At 40.2% G+C, this 12,360-nt stretch overlaps 1 protein-coding gene across 5 annotated transcripts in view; it reads right to left on the bottom strand.

The window, feature by feature from the left end:
* DMXL1 (Dmx like 1) overlaps positions 1-12,143 on the bottom strand; it is a 76,536-nt gene extending 64,393 nt beyond the window's left edge. For all 5 annotated transcript variants that reach the window (XM_088156745.1, XM_088156746.1, XM_088156747.1 and 2 more), the window contains exons 1-2: positions 12,003-12,143; positions 1,447-1,572 (exon numbers count right to left, since the gene is read on the bottom strand). In XM_088156745.1, coding sequence (XP_088012871.1) covers positions 1,447-1,572; positions 12,003-12,089 — 213 coding nt within the window. In that variant the 5' untranslated portion in view covers positions 12,090-12,143. The remainder of the gene's footprint in view (positions 1-1,446; positions 1,573-12,002) is intronic.
* Positions 12,144-12,360: the final 217 nt, after the last annotated feature.

The raw sequence follows: 12,360 nt of genomic DNA, 5'->3' as shown, positions 1-12,360 counted from the left end.
GGACACCAAAATGGTCAGAGAGCTGGAGTACTTCGCCTATGAAGACACACTGAGAGCGCTGGAATTCTACATTTTGACAAACCAAAGTGGAATCTGTGTGTCAGTACTGATGAAGAATGTCTAAGAAGAAATTCCATTCTTTTAAGAATGACCTGAAAATGCATTGATCTGTCTGGTCAATAAGCAAATTCCTAGCCGTCTACTGCTTAGTACTTTAGCGCTTTGGAAACACATCCAGTTTCCTTACAACAGACCAACTTGCAGGCTCTAAATGACCTCATAGGTATACTTAAGAAATGAAACAATTCTGAAGCTTAGTGAGTCTTAAGGTGTGATCTATTCACACGTGTTCATTTACAATTCAAGGACAAATTCAAATGCATACAGAATTGATACCATGTAATCCAGATGACCTCGCAAATTTAGAGAAATAATGCTCAGTGAACTAAAAAACCCCCTTCTAGTTAACAGCAGCCAGTGGAGAAACCCAGGTGGGTTTGAGGTGCTATGAGGGGCCAGAGACACAGAGAAGAGCATTTCCTTATATTTCATTTGCATTCCTTCACTATCACTGCAAGAGTTTATCATTCAAATGCTAAAAAGCAGGAACAGGGTGTGGCGGGGGTTTCGTCAGCAGTGTTCACATGTAAACACAAACTGGTTTCTGTCAGAGGTCTTGTCTCAAGCTGGACACTAGAATATAACCAAAGCTCCCATCAGCGCATAAAGCTTGTGATGATGAGCAGAAAGCTGACAAATCCCTCTCACATGAGCAAACAGCTATGCAGACGGAGTTCATACTGAATTGGTCAACAGTTGACATCCGAATGGGGTGCTATGTAACTGTGACATCCCAGGGAACAGTTACCTGGTTTTATCTTTTTCACTCTGACAGGAAAATTTTCAAAAAGCTCTGTTGAAAGGACTTAAAACCCAATGCTGTCTAAAATTCAACATTTCTGATGCAGACCTACCTACAGAAAATAAAAACTAAGAATTCAAGAAAGCAAACCCTATCCAAGAGAGGCTTTATGAATTGCCTGCATATGTCATTTTTCTGGATGATTTGAAAGTGATTTCTGTGGAAGCACTCATCTCCTGCCAGCCACTAACATGTCAAAGTATGTCAATGACATGCTCAGTAGTGCAAAGCCATAGTGAATAAATTACTTTTGCTTCCAACTTCGTAATCTTTTAGTCGAATTCTCGCCCTGAATGTAGCCCTGAATCCACAGCCTTCTGTGCAGTCCTACCTATCTCCTACAACTATCTACCATAGCTATGGTTACTATTTCACATTTACTGTGCTGCTTACAAAACAGAAAGCAATCAGTTATTTTGCTATTCATTGTAGTATATTTGCCCTAACTTGCAAGTATCCACATTCCTAAGAGGGTACTTAACATGACATTGCTGGAACATTATTAGAAACACTGCTCTACGTACCTTCCCCTGTTGCATTGAACAGTCCACACATCCCACTTGAATGTTTCCATGTTTTGCTCCAGGGATTATCTGTAATCTTTCAAAGTCAGTCCCCAGTACCACAATATCACATCCTGATGCGTATGCCTAAAGTATATTAAAAAAAAATAAATTAAAAACACCCCAAAGAAAACAAAAAAAACACCACAAAATAATGTAAAGCTTTATCTACTTACAGCATATCAGTGAAGTATGAAACAGTATAGTCCATGCATCCTATGTAAAACACTAAACAGTCAGAAGAAGCATTTGCAGAGAACATACAGACGTCTGCAATTTAAAACCAAGCAATAGAAATGGAAAACAGCTCTTTATCCATGCTTACAAGTGCATCATAAGACTTGCATAACAAACAAACTGCGGTTTGTGATACAAAAACAAAAAAGTGGAGATACAAAAACATCTAAAAGAAAAGTAAAAGCATAATAACCGAAGTTCTTGTGAAGTAGGAATAAGTAATATATTTCTTAGATTGGAGACAGACTTTAGAAATTTTTCTTTTTAATTTCTGAAATTTCTAAAAAGGGGGAATAAGAATTAAGGAGCTAACATTTTACGAAAACATTTAGTAAGGACTTTGTACAAGCAAAAATCAAAAGTGTAACAACATAAAGCTTAGTTATACAGAAACAAAACTGTCCTCTAAGACCTGTTGAGTCCCCTGTTATTGGCATTAATTCTATTCTCTCAAGTTTATATTGTCTAGTATGTTGACATATCATACACATTCACAAAGCCAGTTCACTGAATCCTGCAATGCTCAAGTCAAAATTTCTTCCTATCTTCTTGGAAGTTTTATTAGATACTGAGTACAGATAAAAATAGAGGAAAAGATTAAACACTGGAGAATCTTGTGGAAACAAGAGAGGAGAATCACCCAATTAGCATAAGAAAGCAACATTCAAGAATGAAAGTCTTAGAATAAGGAATTCCTTAAAATACGGAATGCACACTCATTAAAAAGTTACTCAGAAAGATAGCAATAAAAATAAGCACAAACAAGAGTTCTGTTAGCAAGAGAAGTGTAAAAGGATCAACATTTTAATTGACTAAAAGCTTCAAGAGCAGAATAGTGTCATAGAAACTGAAGATGGTAGATTTCCATACACGGACAAAAGTGATAATGCCTTACAACCAACTCCTCTACTAATTTCTAATGTATTAAATAAAAACTGTGGACTTAAAAACAAAAGCAAATTAACTGAAGGCTAGACATATAAATTTGAAATCCGATGATCATGTTTTCAGGTGTTTCACATGAAAGAGTAAGAGTACTTTTACCAAGACTGGTCTAGACTATCATACCATTATGTACCTTAAAATAAATAAATAAAATGAAAAATATCGAGATTTTGGTCTGAAGACATTTTTCCCCACACAGGATTAGTGATCCTTCATAAAATAGTCTCATCCAGAAGACTGTGTTCACCATTTCTCAGCCAATATTCAGTTATCACACTAGAACACCATGGACCACCTCATAATTGGAAAGTGTTGTCTGTAATTCTGGAGACTAAATAGAACCATATATTTATGATCATTTACTACTTGTAGGTTTTTGAGCCCCTTCCTGTCCAGTTCCCCCTTCAGCTTTTAGGCATTCAAGCAGTGCAATTCTGCTTGTCCAAAGAGCAGCATTTGTTACGAACCGGTGTACTGAATTACAGGTTCCAAAGCAATATAAGTGAAAACTCATTCCAAAAGAGCAGATTGAGTAGTAATTTCTGTTCAAATGTTAAAGTAATTATTTTGATGTGATGACATGAACTTCAGACCTGTTCATCACAGAACATTTTTTTCCTTAGTTAAAAACAATCTCACCTGGTGACTCACTGATTAAGTCCACAGTTCACCAGAAAAAGTTTATTCAGAAATACTAAATGTTCAATTTTTCCCAAAGCCATTTTTTAGAATTTAGAGTTCTGTATAGAGGCAGTTTTAAGGAAAACAAAAACAAACAAAAAAAGTGTTTCTATGGAAAGACATAACATAGAAACCTAGACACAACTTTATTAAAAATGTATTTAAGACTGAAGTGTCAAAGGCTGTATGAAGCCCATATGCTGTGTGTGTATGCCACCACTAGGCCTCATCAGCACTTCAAAGACTTACTATACTTCTCCCATCTGGTTCTCTCCACTTCTAGCTTCACAGACAAGCCTGAAAACACCTCGTGCCACCACCACCTCTGTTCAATCATAGGATAGAACACAAAGAATGGCTTGGATTGGAAGGAGCTTTAAAGATCATCTGTTTCCAACTCTTTTGCAACTGGCAGATACACCTTTCACTAGACCAGGTTGCTCAGAACCCCATCCAGCCTGGCCTTGAGTGCTTCCAGGGATGACACAACCACAGCTTCTCTGAGCAACTGTTCCAGTGCCTCATTAACCTCACAGTAAAGAATTTCTTTCCAACATCTAAACCAACTCTCACAGTCTGAAGCCATTTCCTCTTGTCCTGTCACTGCATGTTGTTGTACACAGTCTCTCTCCATCTTTCTTGTAGGCTCCCTTCAGGACCAGGAAGACCATGATAAGGTAATCCCTAAACTCTCTCTTTTCCAGACTGACCATCTCTCAGCTCTTCCTCATGGAGAGGAGCTCTGTGGGAAATGCAGGCACAGAGAGCTCTCAGGGCCTTGTGCATACAGGCTCAGAGATAGAGATGGATACAATGTCTGACCTAAGGCCTTGCAGAAGGCTTGGAGAATTAGAGCATTAAAACAGACAAAAAACAAGAATATAAGTTTGTAGTTTAAATAGAATTATGTTTTAAGCAAACAAATACATATTATGGAAGCAAAGCAGTATATTAAGTAAGATAGTAAAAGGTTTTAAAGTTTAGCAAGAGAATCTGTTATAAAGTTAATTAGAAGTTTAAGATGTATCAATGTAAGTTTGTGAAGTGTTATATAATTGGTTGAAAAATGACCCATGGCAGCAAAGCCATGAAAAGCAAAGCAATTAATGATTGGCGTAAAAAGATGCTAGTAAACTACATAGAAGAATTTGATTGGCTAAAAAACTAATATAAGGCATTGTAAACTAAGAATGAATCACCTTCTGATGTCATAGGATCTAACACCTTTAATGTCTCACCCTTCTAGGAGGCTGACGCCATAAGGCAATAAACCATGTTTTAAAACATCTCTCAGTTGCCCCGTCTCTCATAATATTAATCTCCCGATAGTGCTCCATCCTTTTAATTATATTCATGGCCTTCCTCCAGACTTGCTCCATGTCTTTCCTGTGCTGGAGCTGGATGCAGTGTTCCAGATGGGCTCTCAGCAGAGCAGAGGGTCAGAATCCCCTCCCTGCCCTGCTGCCCACACTGCTTTGGATGCAGCCCAGGACACGTTTGGCTTTCTGGGCTGTGAGTGCTCATGGCTGGGTCATGTCCAGCCTCTCACCCACCAGCACCCCTGAGTCCTTCCAGCAGGGCTGCTCTCAGTGCCTTCATGGCCCAGCCTGGACTGATAACAGGGGCTGTCCCAAGCCAGGTACAGCACCTTGCACTTAGCCTGCCTTGTTGAACCTCATGTAAAGCTCCATACTTCCATCATAGTGAGTAGGGACCAAAATATACAGTAACACCTACCATTAGCAGAGATCATGCAAGTAAATCATAAAGTAACTATTTTAATGAGATCAATAATTCCATCGGTTTTAAGTCCTCAGTACACTTGATATTTTGCACTGAAAGAACTCTGTTAGTAACAATCAAATACCGGAAGAAACTATAAGTGAAAGAACTGTTTGTAATTATCAACGCTGTTAGTAACTATACATTAGTGACTTGAGGAATCGGCATATTCATCAATGCATCAGGAAAAAATATTTAAAACAGTTATTATAGAATATCGTGAGCTGGAAGAGACCCACAAAGATCATAGGCGTCCAACTCCTGGCCCTACACAGGAAGCTCCAAGAATCACACCACATGCTCAAGGGCAGTGTCAAAACACTTCCTGAAATCTCTCAGCCTGCTGCTGTGACCACTTCCCTGGGGACCCTGTTCCAGTGCCCAACCAGCCTCTGAGAGAGCAACCTTTTCCTAATATCTAGCCTATACCTGCCCTGACACGACTTCAGGCCATTCCCTAGAGTCCTGCCACTGGTCACCAGAGAGAAGAGATCAGTCCTGCCCCTTCATTTTCCCCTGTGAGGAAGTTTGTCATGCAGGCTGTCACGAGGTCTCCCCTCAGTCTCCTCTTAGCCAGGCTGTCACTGCTGATATTGCTTCCCTTCCAGACCGTACACTGTTGTCCTTTGGATGCTCCCTCACAGCTTTATATCTTTCCTATTGTGCTACTCAAAACTCAGAACTAGCAGGCTAGCTCCTGCTAACCCAGGCTGTCATGTACAAGAGTAGCTTAAAGAAGCATTACAGCCTCCTAGACATGCTGTTCCCTGAAGGTGTCCCCTTTATGAATATGAACCAAGAACTATACCTCCTTCTCTCTTCTACTATGTTTAAACATAGCTATTAATTTATGTCTAATAATAACAATAATAACTTCATATGCCATGTGTTTAAAATAGAAGTTTGTCAAACAGGGGATAAATTATCTGAAAAAAACATGGGGAGTATCTTCTCATCCTAGTAGCTCTCAGTTCTAACAATCAATTTTAAGTACACTTGTGAAGATGGTGAGAGTAAGATGAGTGCCTTTTCAAAATCTGGTTTTTAGAAGAAAAATATCATCATTCCAACCTTATGTTCTGGTGATTCTCCACACTACTTGAAAAGACTGACATTTGGAAGGAAAAAAGGAATCACTTCAGAACAAAAATCTGATAAAACAGATTAGATCATACTTGGTCACACTGGCTTCCCAAAGCCCAATAAGCAGCAGAACCACTGGCTAGCTCCTAAGCTACTAAGAGCTGATCTGTTCCCAAAGAGATAGAAAGGGGAAAGAAAGGGTTTTTCAAAGGGTTTCCAAATATAATTATAGCCAAGCAGAAGGATGATGACTTGGAGGTTATATTTGATGTTTAGTTAATGTTTGCCTGCAGGAGAACCACAATTCCAAAGACAAAATGCAAGGGATGCAGAGGGTAGGGAAGTTTTATATTGCAATGGAAAAAGTGTCTGAAGAAGCAGGTGACTACATTTTCTGGCAATAAAACTGCAACTTGGTCCCTTTTCTACTGTTGCCTACTGTTCTCATTATTCCTCACACTGACCAGACACTTTAGGAGGAAAACTTGCGTACTCCCCTTCTCCAAAGGTGTCCTTCCATTGGCTCTTTGTTGTACCCCCTGCAATTCATCCATCAGACTGTATATGTCCAGAGACGTCAGATCCTCTTACATTCACTGGAGCCCAGACTCCAGCTGTAAATGAGGTTCCTAAGTAGCAGTATCTTACCAAGACGGTTTTCTAAACAAGGTGTATAAAATTAACTGCTGGACTAATTTTACACTTAGATTTTTTTATTCACTGCAGAGGTATTTTAGTGTAGTATAATAGAAGACTATATTCAGGAGTAAGATATATCTTCCATATCCTAGGAGGGTCTCAGATACAACAAGAATGAATTCTACCCACCAGTCATTTCATCTAACTTTCATTGCGAGATTTGTCCGTGATAGCTCACATGGCACTCATCTTCATTCTTACAGGACCCATTAAAAGTGCATTTTTGTAAGCAATGGTAATTAAGAAAAAGGCAATTCCAGTCTTCTCTTAAGCAAAGTGCAAATGGTTCCAGTATAAGAAGTTCTTGTATGTATATATATATATAAAAACACACACATTATATTTTTGTATACATATATATATATTTGCTTCCCTATATTACTTGGCCCTTGGTGGGAATGGGAGAGGAAGGGAGGGAGGGGCATGGCACAAAATGCTGTTATACATTTGAATGGTGAAAGAATTCTTAAATATGCATTAATTTTTTAAAATAATAATATTAAAACCCTAAGACAAGATTTTGAAGCAAGCAGAACCTCTACGTCTGATGTTGGCAGACCATAAAAGCCTTTCACCTTAAGAATGCCCTAGAACATTTACAAGAAAGTTGTCTTTGCACAATAAGACAGGCAGATAACGTGATATTATCATGTACTTGGAATGTTTATTAAACAATGCTTTGTTCTTCTGTTACAGAAATAAACAAGATAGAACTAGTTCAAGCTGCAGGACCATGGATCTCACTTGCTGCTGACATAGCAAACAAGCCTGAAATTAGGGAGCGAAAGATGTTCCAGGCCTGTGAAAATAAATGTGATTTTGCATTGCAAAGTGGATTTTGACAAAAATTCTGCCTATTCTTTTAATCCAATGCTGGCTCTTAGTTCTAAATTAATATTTCTTTGAAGAAGAGTAACAGACATTTTGACTAGAGAAGTGCTTTAAAAGCATGGGAAATAGTATAGATGATTATATGAACTATTCTGTTTTCTTTCTAAAGTGAAAGTCGGACATACACAACTCACAATCTGATACTGGTGTTGGGAAAGGGTTCTCAACAGAAGGAAAGCAAACAACTGGGGGCCTTGGCCTCTCACATAGCATAGCACCTCTAACACATTTATTTCCCTTACAGTCAACCTTCTTGACATATTTCTTCTACATACTGACATATAAAGTTTTTGCTATAGTTTCTGCTACAGCTACATTAGGGCTGACACATTGCCTTGGACAACTTGTAAACTTTATTTAACCTATGTCTCTTACATGAAGGGCAGCTATTATCCACGGCTAAACGCAGCAAACGTGTGCACACATGCATATTTATAAAGATACTTATATATAAGCACATTCAAGCACATATGGGGTGAACATACACTAGAAAGACAATGCAGAACTTAGGAAAAGTCAAGATAAAAACTAAAGACAATTTTTTTAAGCAGATGATACTGCAATAATTGCTATATTTTTATGCCCTGCACATAGAATGCTCAAAATCAAAGCAGTCATCATGAGCCACATGGTATCTTGTTGAATTATTTTATTTTTTTAGTATGATCTCTCTCCATCCCCACTTTTGCATCAGAACATACACTAGTCTAAGCATTCCACTTAAATATCTTATTTAAAATAAGGGAATTCTTCTATTATGGTAAATTAAATTTTAAATAATAATATTTCATCATTTTTGGGAAAAAACCCAACTTTCTAATCTGTCAAAAGTACTTTATTATACTACAGCTGTATTAGAGTATATATAAGTACCAAACTGATTTGCCATGCGCTTAGAATCATATTTCACTGAAGTTGCACTTTTCATTGATGTATAAAGAAATGTTATCATTTTTTAGGATTAATTCAGTTAAGAAATAATTAATTTCTTAAGTTCAGAGTAGCTTAACTGAAATATTATTTAAAAAAAATTTTAAAAGGCACTCTTTAAAAAGGTTCCATACTAGATCCCAGCCAAGAAGCAGGTGAGGTGTAAACAGTGTAATTTCTTGATTGACCCTTATGATAACTCACAAAATTTTCTGGACTACAGATATCCAGGGAGTTCTAAGTGCTAATATTAAGTATTTTCCAGATAGGTAAGTAACAGTATCATTGAGTCATATAAATGACTTCTATTTATCAAAAAAACTTTGCAAAACAGGAAGCCTTTTTATATTGCAATTCAGTATCTTTAGAAAACTCACTGTTGTCTTGACCAAACTACGAAATCCCACCCCAGGCCCAATTTTCCAAGTCCATTTCAACTTCAGATATTTAGTTCCCAGTTCTATCAATTGTACATAGCAAGTCTCAAGTCCAGAATTAGTTTAATCACACACATAGAGGAAATCTGTCAAGGAAATATTTTGGTTTCATTGAAATGATCCATATAATTAATCTTTCACATATTTTTACCCCTACAAACAATCGTTCTTTTGTAACTTTCATTATCAGTCTTGGGACTTGCACTTGTAAAGTTGTTTTTGCTCACAGAGATTCCACCCCACCTCCCCCAGTCTTCTGCTACTTTGGTGGGGGAGAATAACAATGATTTAAAAAATTTACAGAATCAGAACTGAATAAGCAAAAAAAAGTATCAGTTACCCACTTAACAACTTAAATAAAACATCAGTGAAAACTAGTTCAGAGGAATCCTACGGGATAAACTCCACAAGATTTTTAAACATTTACTCAAATATTTCAGATCTGACACGAACAAAAGAAAGCAAAGGATGGCTTCCACTGTGGACAAGTATATGGAAAATAAAATAATTCGGTATCAGGAGGGCATAAAGAATAAACAGGTAAATTGTGACATCTGAGGGTCAGTTTCTCATTGATTTAGTGTGCCATTCATTACTATCGCCTGCCCTCAGTAGAGAAACAAGCATGCTTCTTACGGTATCTTATGATACCATAGCTTATGAGCCTTTTTCTACACATAAATAAAAGATGGGCTAAAAACTTATCAGTGTTCTCTCCAAGGAAGCTCATGCCCCACTCTACACATCAAAAAAAAGAAAAGTCGGAAAAACAAACGTGCCTCCCATTACCACAAATACCTGAAATACCTACTTAAAACACAAATGCACATATTGAAAATGTTGTATATAATTCAGTGGATATGGGAAGTTTTATACTAATTTGGCTTCAAAATTTTCAGCTTTTAAGAGAAGAATTTTGGTATTTTTCGCTTAAAACTGTAGTATTTTAAAACACTTAACTTTAAATATTCAGTATTGTCTATGAGAAAATACCCTGAAGCATACTTTATCTAAAAAAACTTTTAAAATTACAAAGTTCTCCTGTTGGACAAGGACAACTTGTCTCTCCTGTACAGTTCATAACCCTGAAGTATCAACTCCTATGTTCTCAGCCACAAAAATTAGCAGGATGGAATGATTAATGCTTATAATTTCAGACAGGGAAAATCTATGGTCAATTTTTTTTTCGGATTTTCTAAAAGTAGAGGCCAACATTGTTTTCCAAAAAAAGCAGAAATTAGCTTCAGCACCTTTCACTTCTTAATCCTTCTGAGCGATCTCGTTAACTTAACACAGCATTACAGAAGCAGTAACAACAACAAAACCAGCCCTGAAGCAGTCGAGGACATTTCTATCAGCCATTTTACATCTGAGGAAAAGAAATCCATTAACAACCTTCCAGGGAAAAGGATAATGAAAGGAAGATGAATGCAGCTATAAGAAATATTGTTATTACATTTATGTCAAGGAAACATTGTTACACTACACTTATGTGAAAATAGCTCCTCCAAAAGAGTGACCACAGTAACAACAAAAATTACACTTCCCAACCATTCTATTCTTTTTGAGAAGAGATTCCTACTCTTCTTATCCACTAGGGACTTTTAAAACTCTACATAAGTTCAGCTATAACAGGTAGAAAGTGATTCTAGTGACATGAATGACTCGAATTATTTTTCCCTTAAAAAAGAATGTCACCAAAACGGCAAACTTAGGACAACGTATTTTGAAAGCTTACTAGCATTTCTCTGTAAAGCAGATCTTCTTGTCTCTTACTAAACGGCTTCCCACCACAGGTGAGTCTTTGACATTTCCGGATATGTAAAATTAGAGAGTTTGGCACAATTTGGTACCAGAAGTCTCAATCGCGGTAGTTCAAGATATCTTCCAACACGAACTTATTTAGAGGAAGGAAGGACATGGCCAGACAACGCTGCAGACAGACTCGTCAGAGCCAGCCTGGGGAAGCGCCTCTGCTCCAGTACCCCGGAGCGGAGCTGCAAGTAGCCAGACGAATTTAACTGCGTACACCACCAGATGGGACAGCAAAGGAGTCCTCATTCCTGCATTTCCGTCTATCATTCATTCCCTTATCAAACTGGAGAGCACACCAGGCTGAAGCTGGGGGCAGCCATAAAAGGTAAGGTTAAAAATACCCCAGCGTGGTGCCCTGAGGAACTTTGCTGCGTCTGATTTCATTCCGCCTCAGCCCCACGCGGAGGGAGGGTAGGAAGAAGAGCACAACAGAAGTCTGATTACAAAACAAGAGCAAAAGGAAGGAAAACGCACGCTAATAAAGACTTTGGCCTTTACAACCCATTCAAGTGTTTTCTCTCCACTCTAAGAGCAAACATCGACAGAGAGTTCAAACAGGCTTTGAAAACCTCAACAACACTAGGGCTGGCTATTCCAAGGTTTCCCTCAGCTATGCCCAAGAGAGGATTTCAGCCACCTTCCCGACTGCAAGGCAGCGTTGAAGCTCCCACCCAGAGGAGCCGCACGTCCCGGCTGCCCCGTTTATGTAATCTTTTATCACCGCCACCACATCCCGCGGCCCCGACCGCCGCTACCGGCACGTGCCCGCCGCCCCTCCGGCCCCGCTCCCGCCCGGGCCGGCACCGGCACCGGGGCCGCCGCTCCGGACAAGTTCTGCGCGTCCCCGCCGCCGCCGGGCCGGGGACCCGCGGGCTCCTCGGGCGGTGCCGCCGCCGCCGGACGGCGCTACCGGGGCGAGCCCCGCGCCCGGGGCCGCCCGCGGCCGCCGCGCCTGACGCAGCCGCTTTCGGTGCCGGGCCCTGCGGAGGCGCCGCGGTCGCGGCGGGGGACGCTCACCGTGAAGGGCTGGTCGTGCAGGCTGCCCACAGAGAAGCAGCTGTCCCCGGGGTTCACGGCGCCCGTCAGCACCTGGTGCAGGTTCATGGTGGAGGGCGCGGCCGCTCGGCCACCGCCGCTTATCCCCCCGCGCCCGGCGGCGGCGGAGGCGGCGCTTCCCGGGGGCGGGGCGCACGCCGCGCATGCCCGGCCCGGCCGCCGGCCCTGGGGCGGGCTGAGCGTTCTGTCCGCGCCGTGGGGAACTCGACTTTCCTGTTAAAACAACCTGACTTTCCTGTCAAAACAGCGCTAGGAAACGCTGCCGCCGCGCCGGAGACAGGCGGTGGTGACAGAGCGGGCTCGAAACCTGCCGAGCCGC

This window comes from Sturnus vulgaris, chromosome Z (genome assembly GCF_052056855.1).
Source record: "Sturnus vulgaris isolate bStuVul1 chromosome Z, bStuVul1.hap1, whole genome shotgun sequence".
NCBI classification, from domain to species: Eukaryota; Metazoa; Chordata; class Aves; order Passeriformes; family Sturnidae; genus Sturnus; species Sturnus vulgaris.
The sequence above is the reverse complement of the archived record's forward strand: the minus strand, read 5'-3'. Positions and strand labels throughout refer to the sequence as shown.